General features: G+C 42.1%; 1 protein-coding gene across 1 annotated transcript; it reads right to left on the reverse strand.

Annotated features, from left to right (window-relative positions):
• Positions 1-1,794: 1,794 nt before the first annotated feature.
• On the reverse strand, positions 1,795-15,507 carry aph1b (APH1B gamma secretase subunit). Its single transcript, XM_037749829.1, has 6 exons — positions 15,139-15,507; positions 13,376-13,546; positions 8,310-8,383; positions 6,493-6,615; positions 6,124-6,251; positions 1,795-4,066 (listed from the first exon to the last, which is right to left on the reverse strand). The coding sequence occupies exons 1-6, from the start codon at positions 15,249-15,251 to the stop codon at positions 3,899-3,901; spliced, it is 777 nt and encodes a 258-aa protein (XP_037605757.1). The 5' UTR covers positions 15,252-15,507; the 3' UTR covers positions 1,795-3,898.
• Between the last annotated feature and the right edge of the window lie 2,920 nt (positions 15,508-18,427).

Genomic DNA, 18,427 nt, shown 5'->3' on the forward strand with positions numbered 1-18,427 from the left:
AAGGCCTTTGACTGACTGAAGCCCTCAGAGACCCCAACAGGCTTTGTGTCACCCAGCCAGGAGGTGTCTGCTTTCATAAATGGAAACAGGAACCAGGAGAAGGAGAAGAGGGGGTTTAAGAAGAAACATTCAAACAAAAAAAAGTAAGTGATTTCAGATTGTTTTGTGCGATTAGTCTCTTAATCTCTCTCACGCACGCACGCACGCACGCACGCACACACACTTCTTCAGCTCCTTGTCTTTACGGACAAACTGAAGCATCCTTCTGAAGCATACAAGGTTTTGCCCCATTTCTCACACACAAACACACACACACACACACACACACATGAAACCTGGCGCCTGCTTTGTGCCCTGCAGACTGCTCATTAAAAACGTCCCATAAAATGACTGTTTGTTTTCTGTAGATTTCTGCGTTTCTGCATGAAATGAGATGTTTGTTTGTTGCAGGAGATGAAGAATAAGTCTGCTGTTATTTCATCTCTAAACACTCAGACCCATTAGTTCCTATTGAGACGGAAATCTCAACAAGTCTACAGCCATGCTAGCGGCTAGATGCTACATTAACATGCTCACAATGACAATGCGAGCATGTTGATGTTTAGCAGGTTTAATGTTTACTTCCTTAGTTTAACATGTTAGCATTCTGACATTTGCTAATTAGCAAAAAACAGGAGTTACAGCTGAGGATGATGGGAATGTCATTAATTAAGTATTTTCCAGTCGTCATAAATCATCCAGCAGTCATAAAGTTTTGGTAAAAATTTTGACCAGATATTGTCGCTAGGTGAAAAGTTAAAGGAGCAGTGTGTAGGATTTGACAGCATCTAGTGGTGAGGTTGCAGATTACAACCAACTGAAACTTCTCCCGTGTGCCAAGCGGCACAGCTAACGGGCCAGCTAGCTGGCTAGCTTGTCCCCAGGCGGAGGGAGCGTTTAGACCCGGCGCTGCCGCTGGCCACCAGTACACTGTTCGGCTCATTTTCCGTAATCAGAGCAGCTCCAATGTCTGGTGGAACCGGCCCAAGAGCTAGCCAGCCAGCTGTCCGCTAATCTTGCTAATTCCATCACGAGTCAATGCCACACTGATTATAGAAAACGAGCCAAACAAAGTCATCACTGATCTGGTGATAGCAATGTGCTTTCCTCCGCTGGGACAAGAGTGTGTGGATGAAGCATTCAGATGTTCAATTTGACTCATTTACATTTTATGTGCCTCATAACGTTACGACTACACTGCACGCTTAGTCGTCGCTACGGCAAAACCTCACCTCAGCAAGTCGGTTTAGTTTATGCGTTAGTCAGCCTGCTACAACGGTCACTATGGTAACGTACACATAAAAATGGCCACCGTCCTGACCATCCTGCTACGTTGATTGGAATGGGAATGTCCGTTCTACTCCTATATTCTGTTTCTATGGGTCAGGCATTGACCTTGGATGGTTAAGATTAGGATAGCGAGTTGGGCAGCGAGTCTCGCAAGAGTTTTTGCAACTTGTGATTTACCTTCTAGACCCGACCCTAATAGATCCCCCTAAATGCTACACACTGCTCCTTTAAGAGATCAGCATTTTTTTAATCACGATTCATCCTGAGGAGAACATGAATGTCTGTGGTGCCTGTGAATTGTACTGCGTTATAGTGGCATGTGTTTCTATTAATTTGTCCACCTTGTTTAGATCAATGAGGGTAGACTAAATAGTAATGTGAGCGCCACAAACCAAATCCTCCAAAATGACCACACAGTTGAATAAACACCTCTTAAAAACAATTCCAACAAAAACAGTAAATGAGAACATTGATGAAGGAGGATTTATTGCAGGAATGTTGTACTAGTTTTAGCTACAGGTGTACCTAATGAACTGAGTCTTCTCTACCTGTGTGAACAAGCCAAATTCTCTCTGGAGTAAAGTGGCAGCACGACGCAGGAAAGCAACATGCTGAACGCATCTTCAACTATTTAACTAGTAGAAACACGGCAGACTGTAATCTATACAAACTGTACAAGTAGACCAACAACAAAAGAAAATCAGGTGCAAAAGGTTAACATTCATTGTTTGGAATTGATACCGTATCGGACACCGTTAACTCTTGCGCTCGCTCACAAACATAAAAAAAAAGGCAACAAAGAAATTAAACATTCAAAGATCACTGAGCTGACGCTTCCTCCTGTTCCTGGTCCTATTTCTGATTATATCATCATGGGTTTGTTTAATGTTACACAGAAGAGTGAGAATTAAAGTACAGGAACCTTCTGCTAATCTATATGGAAGATGAGTTTTTATTTGACTCCAGTTACCTTCAGATAATGAGCTAAATCAGGTAACTGACAGTCAATGCAGGTATTAATTAAGATTGTCTAATTCCTCTCCAGTTTAGCTTAGAACGGAAACAGCAGTGGGACAAAACTTGTGATCAGTTAAACAGATTTGAGACAGGAGGGAGAATGGGAGGAAACATAGTAACGATGACAACCTTGCAAATTAAAATTTGAAATGTTTCTGCATTTGGCCTTCAAATTAGGAATCGTTAGCTTTGATTAAGACAGAAATACTTAATCTAACTTTAAGCTCGATTTATGCTTGCCGCAACTGCAAGGGTCGCACGGCCAAAGTGACGTCACCATCAGACACGTCCCTTTGCAGGGGTTCCGTGCGGCGGGTTTTCCCCCGTCTGCGCACATCCAAATTGTTCCAACCACACAGACGCAGATGGGCGGACAAAAGAACTTTGAGGAGCTTTGAGAATGTTTGCCGCAAGGTGAAACCTGCACGTAGTATAAAAGACTTAAACGTTTCCTCGTCACAATTCCACATCAGCTCATGTCCGTGCAGCCGTCTTTGTGGAAAGTATAACCGAAGATTTAGGGATGCACCAATTTATGGGCCGCAGATCGGTATGTTTGTTGGGCTATGTAAGTAATGGTATAGTGCTGTATAGCAGCTGAAAAGCTTTTGAAGCTGTTATTTTCAAAAGAAGAATCTTTTTCAGATGAAAGACGGTTATACATTTCAATGATGGCTGAATGACTTTAAAACAGTTCAGTGTTTTTATGATAAGGATTTGTTTGTTTGTTTCGTGGCACAAAGGGGGAATAAACAACAACAAAAATATTGGCATCGGCTATTGACCAAATTGTTACAATCGGTGCATCCCTATCAAGCGTGGAATCAAAAAGCAACTAAAGGAAGTCACGATGACTTCATCCTTATGTCCTACAGAAGTATTGAAGTCGTGACCTCATGATGGGATAAAACAAATAAACACCAGTCCATCTTCTCCCCGCTCAGCTGCTGTGTTCATTTCAAATCAAAGGCCAGTTCTTCTTACGCAGACTGAAGACATCACATCTTGAAAAAAGCTTAAAACTTCTCACTTTCTACACATCAAGGAATTAAAAATGCATTAATATTTACAGAGTTTTGTTCATAAATGATAAATCCACCCTTTGAAAGATTTGATACATTTGAAAAGAAGATCGCCGTCAGAAAAGCTGGAATATGTACAGAATGTAAAGAGTGTCGCCAACTTAGAATACCTTTCTGTAGGTTTGTTGTTTCTTTTAGATCATCAGGCGACAAACAGGCGACACCATCAGCCAGACGAAGAGATTTTGTATTTTTGACTAGAACCTCATCACACAACCAAACTGAGCTTCTGAGCTGGACACAAACCAAAATGATCTTTCTGTTCCTTTCCTGCTTTTACTTTCCTGTTTTTAGATTTAAGATGATGAAATACCTCTTAAACAGCAGAACAGAGGGTTAACACTGCTTCTTTGCTGTGTTCAGTGTGTGTGTGTGTGTGTGTGTGTGTGTGTGTGTGTGTGTGTGTGTGTGCGTGTGTGTGAACTCGGTGATCTTTGGATAGAGTCCTGCACACTGCCTGGCGTGCTGCGTTATCTGGGCCGGTGGTTGGCGAGCAGGAAGTCCTTGTCTTTGCAGGTGAGGCAGAGTTTGAGGTTCCTGAGGGAGCCGCCGGCGGAGTAAAATGCCCAGACGCCCATCAGGAACAAGATGACGTAGGTGGGAACCAGGCTGGCCACGTAGTCAGGGTTCTGGAAGGTCTGCGTGAGAAGACGAGAAACAGATATCAACATGGAAATACATTTGACTACATTTAGTGGTATCCTGCAGCTACACCACCTCATCAATGTGGCCTTTTGCAGGTTTTTCATTTTTAGTAGTGCCATTTTCTGTATTTCCATGGAGTCTGCCGTCTCTGAGCAGCTGTCAATCACTCGTGAACTCCGACCAAACAGTCAAACTAGGCAGCGCTGATCAAATATGAATCAATATTCTGTTACGTTAATGTCTATTTCTCACCCCAGATGTTCTCAGAATCATCTTGTAGTATACTGTTCAGCTGTAAAATGAGAAAGTTTGTGACATGGCAGCCATGTTCAGATCAAGTTTGGGAAAGACCAAGCACCGCCCACCAGCCGGAGTACAGCCAATAGGAACAGTCAATAGGAACGCGCTCTCTGAAATGGCCTGTGATTGGCCAAAGTCTTGATTTTCTAAAGCCTGAAAACAGAGCCATGAGGAGGTGCAGAAGTCTAGTTTTCTCACAGAACACTTGATTTACAATATGTTGACAGGTTATTATGGGATTTTTGCCCAATGATGCCAAAAATATTCTGCCTACAGCAGGTTTAAGCCACAAGACTAGAGCTGGTCGGATGATGCCGAAGCTCCAAAGCTTGTTTCACTCCTGTGAAGCGCACTGTTTTAGTACATTGTGTCAGAGCTTGTGCGAAATGTAGAATATCACCTGATTGATGAGGTCTGAAGCTTCAAACGTCACTGGTGTTTCAATCAGTTTGACAGTTTTGCAACTAAACTATGTGATCGGCACCAGGGCATGTGAGCGGGGGAGCGATGAGAATTTCCACTCCTCGCTCACGGAGCTGTTCGTTCCCTCTGCTACCCCGCTCAAAGCCGCTACGTTCAATATCCCTCTGCGCTCAACTCAGATTTTTCTAAATGCTTCTAATGTCCATCTTCATATTTTATGACATCACCCTAAAAAAATCCTTGATGATTCGCCAGATTAGGGCTGAACGGTGGTGCAGTGGTTAGTACTGTCACCTCACAGCAAGAGGGTCGCAGGTTCAAATCCAGCTTGAGGCCCTTCTCTGTGGAGTTAGCATGTTCTCCCAATGTCAGTGTGGGTTTTCTCTGCTTCTCCAGCTGCCTCCCACAGTTCAAAGACATGCAGGTTCGGTTCATTGTCTCGTAGGTGTGAATGGTTGTCTGCTTCTATGTGTCAGCCCTGTGATAGTCTGGAGACCTGTCCAGGGTGTACCACGCGACCCTGAACAGGATAAGTGGTTACGGATAATAAATGATTCGTCTGATTAACTGAGCCAGTCTTTTTTTTTATTAAATAAACTTTTTTTTAATGAATATAACTCATCAGTTTCGTTTGATTGCTGCTACACCGTCCCTTTAACACAGGTGTGTGGCGGCGAGTTGGAAAGCACACGCATGTTTTTGAAAGGCTAAACGCCAACAAATATGGACTCAAGCAGAATATTTTGTTAGATTAAAACACTTTTTTCAATAACTGTTGACTTTTGGACTTTACAACATTCTGGAGTTATTGGAAATGTTTGGGTCACACAAGTCTGAAACAATCATACGCAGCCGCCCCGCGCAAAATACACAGATTCCGGGTTGGGCTCACTCGGGCGTGCTTCAAATTCATGATGTGAGCGGTACCGGAGCAAAATTGGAGCAAGAGATAAGGCGACGCTCTAACTTTTAAAAAAATCTGCTCTGCACTCCATCCAAAATCCTTTCACTGTGTTTTTTATTAATTATTTGTTTTGTAACATATTGCACAATACCATCTACATTTAATTCAGCACAAGTATTATGGATTTAATATTATATAACACACGGGCTTCTGTGACTTTTATTGCACACATATGAAAATAAGACAATTCAAATCAGTTGTAGTGCTTCGGCCCCAGTCATGAAGGGATGCTGTAAGTTTTACAAGCCACCAGACGTCACTGTGTTTGTTTGATGCCCAGAAGCTTCAAATCTTTTTTTCAGCACAAATAGAAAGAAAGTCCCAAAGTTTCACCATCGCCTTCGACCCCCCAGCAACACTCACCAGACAGGAAACGATGAGGTGGCTGCTGACGACAGCGGCCACCGCCCACCAGCGCTGCTTCTCGCAGGCGTCAAAGAAGACAACCCCCCAGAACATGTGAAGCAGGATGATGGCCATAGTCATGAAGGCTGAGAAAGGAACAGTGTTACATGCTGGATTCTGGAAACTCTAACTAACTTATTCCTCATCAAATTCACATTATTGCTGCCCCCACTTTTCGTTAACTCTCCTTTTGACAACCCAGAGGAAAGGGGTGGGAACAACTTTACAAACTAAATACATGCTTTTGCTCATGATGTCAAAAAAACAAAGTACACACTGTAGCGGACAGCTGTTTCATCTAACAAATGGGAATGTGGGCATTGGTACCTGAGGACAGGAAGTAGTGCTGAGAGTCTCCGTGGATCCCGACGGTCCCCGGCCCCACAGAGTCTGCCAGGATGTTCACCACCGAAAACGCTCCACTCATGAAGCCGAAGCCGAGGCCGGATACTGAGGCAAGACAATGAGGACAGTGTTTTATTCCACTCCACTGCATGGACAATATTAGCAGCCGGTTTAATTGATCATGGGGTATATGTTGGCCGATTAGCAACGAGAAACTGCAGTACAGAAGTTATAAAATATATGTTTAAGGTAATTAAGAAACGGAAACCGTGTCTCACTCAGATCAGAGTTGTGATCAAGATCTTATGGAGGTCTAAAGCTGCCATTATAATAAATTAATTAATTGATGACTCAAATAAATAAATGAAATAAAGAAAGAAATGTATCAAATAAAAGTGCAGGTTAATTTAAAAGAATAAATAAAAATGCACAGAAATAGAAAAATGAAACATAACATTTATTTGACTACTTACTTATTTTTTTATTCTTACTTTATTTTTCTCTGTTTACATTAATTTCTGTTTTTAGTTATTTCCCTATTTATGCATTTCTCTATTTATTTTTTTCTGCTTTTATTTATTTCTCTATTTCTTCACCCATATGTTAATGAAGGGGCTTGTCTTGATGGTGTCACTCAACAGCCACTGGTTGATGAATTTGAGAGTTCACAAATCTGTAAAACTGTACCTGTCTCGCCCCCCCTTATTGACATATGGTTGAGGAAATACAGAAATAAATAAAGGCAGAAATAAATAAATGGCCGGAGTCACTGCTCCTCTGCCTGCCTTCACTCACACACCGCGCGTTCTCGCTGTCTCGCTCCACCTCTAGACGTGCATGCTGCTCACTCCACACTGCAGAAGAGCTGGTTTAGCTCTGAGAATATCTAGTGAATGTACAGTGGACGTTTGTGCAGAAATAACTGCTGCAGCTCCTCCAGACCAACAGAGGTTTCCCGTGTCTTGTGAAGTGACGGGGCTCCGCAGAGAGAAACGTTATCTTCTCCGACCGGGTGCCGGTGTCTCCCTGCGGGCGCAGTCGGGAGGCGATAACGTTTCTCTTCCTGCTTCAGCCCCGGCACCGACTCGCTTTTGCTGAAGCAGGAAAAGCCAACACTAGGATCAGCATTGATTCATGGAGAGACCTTCGTCTGGTCAGCCAACATTACTGCCAAGCAGCTGAAATATAGAGTGATATTGTGCTTTTAGCTGACGTGTGTCGCCTCACTGTGTTGAGCGATGCTCGTTCATGTCTATGTAGAGCGAGCACAAGCGCGAGCAACAGGACGCTGACTTTAGTTGACTTAACAGCGACACCTGTGGCCGTTAACAAGCATTTCTGAAAGTTACAAATAGTCCCTTTAAGGGACTGGATTAATGTCTTTAAGTATCCCAGCGAGTTGTTTTGTGCTTCTGTGACGTTGGGGGACTTGAGAGATGCTGATTTTAGAAAAACAAAGCAGCAGAGACCGAGATACCTGACTTTTAGTCTGTAGTATGATGCATCTTTTGTTAGATATTCCCAGGCCAGTCTCACGTTTGTAACGCAGGCTTTCCACTCAAAATTTCAGAACCACAGAAGACATAATACTAGCACTAATACTACTAGTACTTCCATGACAAATAAACTGAATTTGATGTGTAAAATCGGTGGAGTGCCCCTTTAAACAATGAATACTTGGCAAATTATCAGTTTTTTAAACCCTCTTCAGCTGGAATAACACTTTGTCCAAATCGCCATGCAAACACAGTCAGAGAGTAAAAAGACAGATAGTGATGTGAAGTGAAGACTAAATGTACCGTAGGCCAGCTGCCGTATGGAGATCGGCATGGTTTCCTCTTGACTGAGAGTGAGGAGGCCTTCATTCGCTTTCCTGCAAGAAAAACCTGACAGATCAGCATTTCAGCTCCTAGTTTCACTGTGTGCTGGAAACAACAACATCAATTAGGAATGTGTATGTCAGTCAGAGGAAGATGATACGCGCTTCAACAATGAAGCTTTACAGGAAAAAGACGAACGGTGGGAAACTGGAACAAACTGGGACACCAGAGGGACAAACACGCTGGTAAACTACTAGTCAGGGTGTGATGATGATGATGATAATGAAAACTCCACTTGATCTACAGGGTTCAATTAAAACTAAATCTTTTTCATTTCCTGTTATTTTTCATGCAGATTTGACTTTTTTCCAACAAATAACTCCAATACACAATTATTACCTCAGCTCGGCAATGAATATCAGGTGGTCTTTACAGAATCACATATTGTACACTTTCTTCTAACATTGACCTTTTTAGAGAGAATGCCACAGGTTTTAAGTTTTTCAAATGGCCACTGGTTTCCATCTTTCATTCCAGACTATTTTTTAGAGATGAACGGATTAGTCGTTAGTTCATCCATTAGTCGTTGGTCCATCCATTAGTCGTTGGTCCATCCATTAGTCGTTGGTCCATCCATTAGTCGTTAGTCCATCCATTAGTCGATAGACGGAAAATAAATTTGCAACTATTTCTAAGTTTGTTTAAAGCAAAAGGTCACTGGTTCTAGCCGATCAAATATGAACATTTGATGGTTTTCTTTGTCTATGATGAGAATAAACTGAATATATTAGGGTTTTGGACTGTTGGTCGGACAAAACAAGACATTTGATGACATCCCCTTGGGTTCTGGGGAATTGTGTTGGAATTTTCATAAATTATTGACATTTCATAAACCCAACAATTGATTGATTAATCAAGAAAATAATCAGATTAATAGAGTTGCAGCCCAAAACCTAAAATACCATCATACTTACAACTTGAGAGCACATTAGGGATGCTAATTTTGAAAAGAATTCTGAACCGATAACCGACCCTCGTTAACCGATTATTAACCGTTAACCGACAGGATTAGTGCCTCGCATGCAGCGGTGCTCCAGCTGCAGTGTATGAGCACAACAGACAACTGAGTCCCCAGCAGCCCCTGTAGCCCCTGTAGCCAGCCGTGTAGTGTCGTGGACATGCAGTGTGTGTCCCTCCCTGGTAGTTTTGTATGATAAAAGACAGCACCGGCCATTCATTTCACTTCAGGATAAATGACAGAATATTACACTTTAGTGGCCTCTAGTGGCTACTGTTGTTCATTAACATAAGCTTTGTCCCAATTCCAGACTACATACTAACTCTAAGCAGTGTGTGACAAAATTAGGTACGTTCAAAACAAAACAATGCACTTGATTTTTGGATGTGCTGTTCATGGACACTATTGATGCAATGAAGGCACAAAATAAAAGCTGGTAAAACAGCTGCAGAAAGAGCTTAACAAATTCGTTTTAAATCTTTAGAAAGATATTTTGGCAGTGGCATTTTCAAATCAGTTTGATTGACTTCTGACTGCTTTAAGTATGTTGATTTGTTGTACACTAACTACACAGTAAAAAGTAGTATATAGAATACTGTATACTGAGTACAATTAGTATCCCTCCTGAAATCAGAAATGCTTCATCTCTAGACACTTTCAAAAAGCATCTCAAGCACCACCTGTTCATCAAGGCCTATGACCTTTAACTCTCCCTACACATCACTCTTTTAATTACCTGGTTTGATTTATAAGTATGATTTTGAGTGCTCTCTTTGTAAAGCGTCCTTGGGTTTCTTGAAAGGCGCTATACAAGTCCAATTTATTATTATTATTATTATTATTATTATTAGGGCCCGAGCACCGACAAAGTCGGGTCCCGAGGACCTATTGTTCTTCTAATGATTATTATTCTTATTATTCTATTGTCTTTGAGCGTGAAAACGAGGTGCTTGGGATACTAAACGCGTTTTGAAATTTTGCACACGTGTCAGACGTGCGTGAAATAAATATCTGATATGGGTTTCGTGCTCGGGTGTGGCAAATTGGCTCGCTAGCGCCCCCTGTTGAGTAGCCCCGACGACACGTTTCACCTAAATTTATGAAATTTGGTAGGTATATGTACCATAATGAGACGTAAATAAAACCCTCTTGGAGGTATACCGTAAACCCAACAGGAAGTCGGCCATGTTGGATTTTATGGCGTTTTTTTACCATACCCAGGCGCTGTACTTTAACGAACTCCTACTAGAGATTTAACCCGATCAACTTCAAATTTGGTCAGTAGTATCTTAAGACCTTTGGGATGAAAAGTTAATCAAAGATCAAAAAGTTATCGAACTATGTTGCCGTGGCGGCGAAAAAGCGCCTTTCGCCAAGAAACAGGAAGTTGTTGTAACTTTGTCGTACATTAACCTATATGCTCCAAATTTCTCATGCCTGATAAAGGTCCCTGTCTGACAACATCCATATGCAAATTTTGACTCACAGTCATAGCGCCACCTGGTGGTAACAGGAAATATCATGTTTTACACATTGATGTACTCTGCCTCAGAAATTAATCACATCTACCTGAAACTTGGTCAGTAGTATCTTAAGACCTTTGGGATGAAATGTTATCAAAAGATCAAAAAGTTATCAAACCATGTTGCCGTGGCGTGGCGGCGAAAAAGCTTCTTCGCCAAAAAACAGGAAGTTGTTGTAACTTTGGCGTATAGTAACCAATCTGCTCCAAATTTCTCATGCAAGATAAAAGTCCCTGTGTGACAACATCCACATGCAAATTTTGGCTCGCAGTCATAGCGCCACCTAGTGGTAACAGGAAATATCATGTTTTACACGTTGATGTACTCTGCCTCAGAAATGAATCATATCTGCCTCAAATTTGGTCAGAAAAGCCTTAAGACCTCGATGATGCTTCCTTTCGAAAATCTTAACTTTCTATCGAACGGCAGCACCGTGGTGGCATGGCGAATTTTGATGAGTCGCCACGACACAGGAGGCTGTTGTTACTTGACTTTAGATAGTCCGATCTGCCCCAAATTTCACAAGCTGGATAATAGTCCAGGCCTGAAGACATATATGTGCCATTATGAGTGAAAGTCATAGCGCCCCCTACAGGAAACAGGAAATGGTTGTATACTGCAACCAACCCTCATAGAAGTGCCTTTACAGGACGCCCCACATGTTCTCAACAGGTCATATCCAGCGCCACACGCTCCAAGCAGAAAATAAACTCTAACTGTTGCTTACGATGTCCGACTTTCATGAGAATGCACGACAGCGGGTATCCCGACGTGCGCGTTCCCCCGACGTGCGCGCGTGGGCGAGGGCCTGATCATCGCTGCTTGCAGCTTTAATTATTATTATTATTATTATTATGATGTAGTATGGATTTTGGACACAGCAGCATCTTAGTTGATCTAATAGTTTCTGCCATCAGGATTATATCTACATTTTCCTCCCTTCCTTCAGTTATGTTAAACTTCTTACTTAGCTTAGCTATTCTAAAAAAAAAGCAGTGTAAAAAAAAAAATCCACTGCTGTCACAAAAAAGATACTAAAAATCAAATTAAACATAATAAAACATTCAACTCTACAATGAAGGATGTGATGGAAATCTGATGACAATCATTATGATGGTGAAAGACTTAGGACCAGATGAAATGATTCACACTGAATATTAGGGATGGAACGGTTCAGGTAAAAAATCTGAATCGTTCAGTTCTCTAGTCACAGTTCAGATCGTGTATGAATTGTTCGGTTCATTTGAAATAAGTTATGAGGCCGATTGTGTTTTATTTCATGTAGAGTTAGGCTCCCGTTTATTGTCACACTAGAAATCAAGGCCTCTGGAAGGAGGCTGGGACACGGGCGGACATGAGTCTTGAGGTACGGGGCTTAACACATGCACAGTGTAACTGAAGCTGCGGTCGTGCGTTGCTATTGGCTCAATTTCGGCGAGTGCAGACCAGATTTTATTGCGCATGTGTTGATGAAGCGTGACCCAGCCCCTTTCACGGATGAAGTGCGGCTGTCAGTCAGTTTAGGAAATGGCGAGTAGACACAATAAAGTCCAGTTAGAGGATCCACCAGCATCGTTTGGCTCTGCTGTATGGAGCATTACAGATTTAGTGTTACCATGAAAATGACGGGAAAAAAGTGGTGGAATAAACAGTGACTGTGTGAGCACTGTGCAACACGTGTGGTGATGCTAGCGGCAACACTCCGGGTAGAAAAGAGCAACTCCTTCTCCCCGCAGCATTTAAACAGCCTCTACATGCAGACTCAGATTCAGACTCAGATTCAGATTCAGACTCAGACTCAGACTCAGACTCAGACAGGGTAAAAACATATAGTGAAAGATATGCAGCCTTATGGAGTCGTGGAGGACGCTGGATTTCAACATATGATTAACATAACGTTACTTGAGCCGCGTTATACACTTAAGCAACACAGTAATTCCAGCAGCACAATCCCTGTTATGTGTTTTATAGTTATTAATTATTTTTAAATAACACGGTGGCACAGACATCCAACCATATTCCCTCAAATACTGCACTTTGTGAGTGGAAAAACTAATCTTTCAATTAAGAGCTGATAATCAGGGAATTGAGACATATGTTATACTGTTCTTTTTTTTTATTATTATTATATTTCTGGTTGAGCTTATGCTTAAATATATGTTGATGGCCTTAGTCTATAATTTCATCATAATTATATTAAAATAACAAAGATGCATATTTTTTTGCACTAATGACTGTAGAAGACCTATTCTTTCAATTAATATTTTACAATGAAGAAGTGTTTATGTTCCTTATGGAAGCCATACTTTTGTTAAGGCAAACATTTGTTAACTTATTTTTGCCAAATAAATGAAAAGCATGTTGAAATCACAACCGAAAACCGTGATATGAACCGAACGGTGAATTTTGTGAACCGTTCCATCCCTACTGTATATAAATCTGTCAGTGAGACTGTGTTGAGGATGACAGTGTGTAAAACAGTCAGACAGCTGTGGACGACTCACTTGAGCAGCTTGTAGTAAGCGAAGCGGAAGGTTTCCTGCAGCAGGACGGACAGCACCACGCCAAAGATGAGGAGACCTTTCTGCTGCGTCGCGCTGTCCTTATTACTGATCTGAACCGAGATGAACCACACCAGAGAGGCCAGCAGCAGAGACACCAGCCAGAAAAACGCTCTGAGAAGAAAAATAAATAGATACACAATTAGATATATGAAAAGGGCTCAGGACAGGCAGCTGTGACATTAGTTCAATTATGAGGGGATTGCTGAATGTGTTCTTTAGTTTGCTTTCAGTCCAATAATTTTCTGTATATATCCAAATGTTATAACATCTATATTTACCTGTTTATGTTTTATTAAGACTTCCTTCAAGTCGTTGTAGTCACAATTAGCTGTGAATGAGGACACAGACATGCAGCCTTAAAGTCTAAATAAATGATCTAACTCAGGCACTTCCCACAGGGTATTCATTTTTCGACAGGTTGTTCATTTTTGGCACAACACTGGCCTGAGGATCAGGTACCAAACCAAGCTGAAATGTCCTCTATGGCTTACAAGAGACAGCAGGACAGGAACGTTCATTTCATAGTCATTGACATTAGGGGTGTAACGATTCATCTACTACATCGATGTATCGATTTATGTTCCTACGATACAACTACATCGATAGGTACTCGGCAAGTTGTCCTTCACGGGGGACGTATATCGATATAAAATCAATTTGAAACGCAAAAAATCGATTGTATGGATATTAAGGATTTGCGCCTTGTATTCAAGGACGACAAACAGAGTTATATGAAAGTGTTTTTAAGCATTTGTATAAGTAAAGAAATGTTAAACGTAACTCCGGTTCTCCAGACATGCGGCAGCTCTGGACTCCTCCTCTCTCAGCCGGTAGCGGCTGGAGGGAGATGAGCAGCGCTCTGCATGAAACGAATAAATAAAATGTGTACTTTTACTCTGATACATTTCCTACCTAAAATGTGTACTTTTACTCCACTATATTTCCTAAATAAAATGTATACTTTTACTTCACTACATTTCCTTATAACATGTGTACTTTTACTCTGAAAGGTAACGCAAAATATGTTTGTTTATTTCGCTCTTTAAAATGTCAAAGCAGCTGTGAAACGTCTGAAGTCACTGTTAGTTACGTTTATGCAGCCTGGTTTAAGTGATGGACGACAATCCGTGCAACTCACTAAAGCCCTCCTTTACGGTTCCATTATCAGACACAATATCAATATCACGTTTCATTGTCCCAAAAAATGACAGTAAAAAGTGAATGGGGGTCTGAATCCAGAGCAGAGAACAGTACTGTTCTGAATCCAGAGCAGATAACGGTACTGTTCTGAATCCAGAGCAGAGAACAGTACTGTTCTGAATCCAGAGCCGATCACAATACTGTTCTGAATCCAGAGCAGAGAACAGTACTGTTCTGAATCCAGAGCAGATCACGGTTAGCTCATTAATGTTGTGTTTGGTTTAAAAGCTGAGATCAAACTTTTACTGGATATGTGTGACAGCAAGCCTGGACAGATTAGTATTTACTGAAAGTGTGACTAGTCAAAAAAGAAACTAGCAAAAGATGTCCGGAAGTGGAAGCTAATAGCAGCAGCTAGCTAATGATGCGCTCTGTTAGCTAGCCAGCTAGCTGTGGTAAACACTGGGTGGGTTCTATCTCATTAAACACGACAGGATCAGCCTACTGTGACGAGGATCAGTTGATTATCACCCCGCTGTGGTGAATATAGGTTAAAGTCTCACCCTGCTATGAGGAAGATGACCCTCAGCGGCTCCCGGGCGATGGTGAAGAGGAACAGAGAGATGGCTGGGCCGAACGCGATGAAGGTGCATCCGAAGAACACCGCCGCCGTCATCCTGCTCTCTGCGAGGGGGGGGTCAGCGGCCAGCAGCGACACCTCAAACAAAAGCCTCGTCTTCTTCCTTACAACGGGGATAATGATAAGAACAGTAGCCTGCTGGTGGAGTTGATGGTCTGGATCCCTCTTACACCATGGATGGATACAGCAGCGGATCACACGGTCTGCTCATGACGTCACATGACCGAAGGGAAGGAACAACTTCTTCTTCGTGGGTTTTAACGGCGGTAGGCAACCAGTGTCTGAGCTGCATTACCGCCCCCTTCTGCTGCGGAGTGTGGATCACAGATTAAATCCTATGCATTACAGCAGCAGTGGGTAGAAATGAAGCAAATATGATTCAAAAAAGTTATTTTTATAAAACAGTCATTGTATCCTGACAGTAGTGCATGAGACAGGTAATCTGAAAAAAATCATGTCCCTCTGTGTCTTCTGGTGTCCTCCGGTGTCCTCCGGTGCTCCTAACAGCATCTGCAAGATTTCACAGACCGAAGGAAAACAACCAATCAGAGCCGATCAAACGGTCAAACTAGGTTTCAAGGTTCAACGTTCTTTATTTTACATTTCTGTGTACTTTCATACATAAAAACTAAATATTGTTTCCTAGTCCATCTGTCGCATACATACAACAACCAACAATAACAATCACGACAGTAGACAATCAGACAATAAATGACAAGTATTGTCTTCAGTATTAAAAGTATGCGATAAAAAAAGACTGTCCAGTATTAAAAAGGTGACTCATCTAGTTTATTATAAATAAATAGATATACTCTAAGTAAAAAAATAAAGTTCCACAGTAAGCAGTGCAATGTCATTTGGTAAGGCTGTATTAAAGTGGCCAGAGAGAGAGAGAGAGAGAGATGGGCAGGTTGGCTGATGCAGTTCAGTTCATGGTTGTATTAAATTGTTTGGTCGGGGCAATATCTTGCTATTGTTCAGAGCCCTGATTGTTTGGGGAAAGAAACTGTTGCACAGTCAGGCAGACCAGGGGTCTCATTTTTAAAACAGAGCGTAGGATCCATACTAAAAATGTATATGCGCACAAAAGCCGAAAATGGCGTGTGCCAAAAACAAATCTGACTTCTAAAACTGTGTATACGCACACCTGTAGGCAATGTTCCCTTTATAAATCACACTCCACCTGGAAATGTGCAAATGTGGAGCTGCCTTATATTCCGCCCCCCTTCACGCCCACATTCAGTCAATGCAAAGCACCTCATGAATGTTACTACATAGTACTGAGCCTGTTGATCAGTAGAGCTTTACTGTGACTCACGGCGACTACCGAGAGGAAGACCAAGAAAAGCATTTTTTCTGACACAGAGATGGAGGAGCTTGTAGGTGAGGAGGTCTCTGAACACTCGTTCCCTCCTGATTCTGTCATTCAGGCCACGTAGTCCTCAGTGCCGGTATATCCACCAGCACCACCATGCAGCATGTAACGAGTGTCACCGCTGTGTTTATATGTTTACAGCAATCAGACTGATCCATTCACAACTTTCCAAATGATCAAGACAATCAGTAATATCCCCCACCTGGATATCATTAGAAATGGGAAGTTTGATAGGTGAACACAATTTATTTGTTTAAGTTTTTATGGCGAACTTGTCCTGCATTATGATTAGGACTGATGATGATGATGAAGATGTGGAGTGTAACAATTGTGTGAGAGCTGTCACTGGCTTTATTTACTCACTTTGTGCAGGTGGTGAAGATGTGCCGGGTGGAGGAAGCAGAGTGGCGCACCGCGGTGGCGCACTGGAGACATAGTTGCATCAGATAGCTGTTTTCACTTTGTCTATGTATACTGTGATGAAGGACATGTTCATTGTGTGTGTATCATTGTTGTTATTGTGTGGCTGGTATTTTAATAACACTGCTGTTTTAAATGTTTATGATGAAGTGGATCTAAAGGTAATGTGTGATATTGTGAAATTTAATGAGTGAGAGGCATCATTATACGTATAATGATTACTCTCACATTTAATGTCTACAGTCTGGCTTCAATTCACCACCTCACCGTCTGCGTCTCCAGCTTCCCCCTACCTCGGTGCCTCCACAATGTGCTTGCGCATGGGTCAAAGTTTCTGTACCGGTGCGCACATTCTCCGTCAAGTTTGTTTTTGTAGATCACAACTGTTGCGTGGGAAGTGGCGTACGCACATTTCAGGCTGCGTTTTGTGCGTACGCAACAGTTCTAGATGAGACCCCTGGCCTGGATGCACTGAAACCTCCTCCCAGATGGTAATAGTGCAAAGAGGTGGTGGGAGGGGTGAGAGGGATCGGCTGTGATGTCAGTAGTCTTTCGGACACAGCGTGCTTTGTAGACGTCAGCTATGGCGGGCAGAGTGACACCCGTGATCCTTTCAGCTGCCCTTACTATCCTCTGCAGGGACTTACGGTCTGCGCAAATATATGATTTCCCTGCACGTCCCCTGACTCTCCTCTGTCTGTTTGTATGTCTGAAGTTCAGCTCTTGGGCGATGGAGAAATCGCCCCGAGCAGGCGGATCTATATAGCAGCTTAGCCAATAGCTGATTCAAGCTCTGAACGAATTACATTAAATTCAGCCAATCAGCGTCCTCAAATCTGATATGAGAGGGGCGCCCCAAGCAGCCAGCTACTGCTGACGTCAGGCTTTAGAACATCTAGCCCGTGACAGGAGACTTTGACTAATCACAGGTCATTAGAGAGAGAGCGTTCCTATTGGCTGTACTCCGGTCATGTGACCAGAACTTGGCGTTCCTAGAGTATAATACACTCTTGTGTGTTATACTTTATTCTAGCTTCTATCCTAGCTTTCTTATTAAGCTTGTTTTTATTTTCTAATCTTTAAAGTTTTTTTGTTTTTATAACTGTTTTAATTATGTCTTAATGTTCTTTTGCACTTGCAATGTTCTTGAATGTCTATGTAAAGCACTTTGAATTGCCCTGTTGCTGAAATGTGCTATACAAATAAAGCTGCCTTGCCTTGTCGATGCCACTAACCAAAACCCTATTCCTCGGAAATGTTTTAGCCTTCCTTGGCATGTAGAGTATACACATCTTGTCCCAATAAAAAGCGTTTAACATCTGGTAATGCAGGTGTCACTCCTTTACGATCCCCGACCGCTTTGCGCTTTGCCTTTGGCCTTGGCGAAGGTAATACTAAGTGTAATATACCATATACT

The sequence above is a fragment of the Sebastes umbrosus genome, chromosome 2 (assembly GCF_015220745.1).
Source record: "Sebastes umbrosus isolate fSebUmb1 chromosome 2, fSebUmb1.pri, whole genome shotgun sequence".
Taxonomy (NCBI): domain Eukaryota; kingdom Metazoa; phylum Chordata; class Actinopteri; order Perciformes; family Sebastidae; genus Sebastes; species Sebastes umbrosus.

Coding starts and splice junctions, on each gene's coding strand:
- aph1b (XM_037749829.1), bottom strand. CDS start 15,251: ATGACGGCGGCGGTGTTCTTCGGATGCACCTTCATCGCGTTCGGCCCA. Junction 13,547..15,138: donor GTCATCTTCCTCATAGCAGG/GTGAGACTTTAA, acceptor TTTTCTTCTCAG/AGCGTTTTTCTGGCTGGTGT. Junction 6,252..6,492: donor GCACTACTTCCTGTCCTCAG/GTACCAATGCCC, acceptor TTCCTTTCTCAG/CCTTCATGACTATGGCCATC.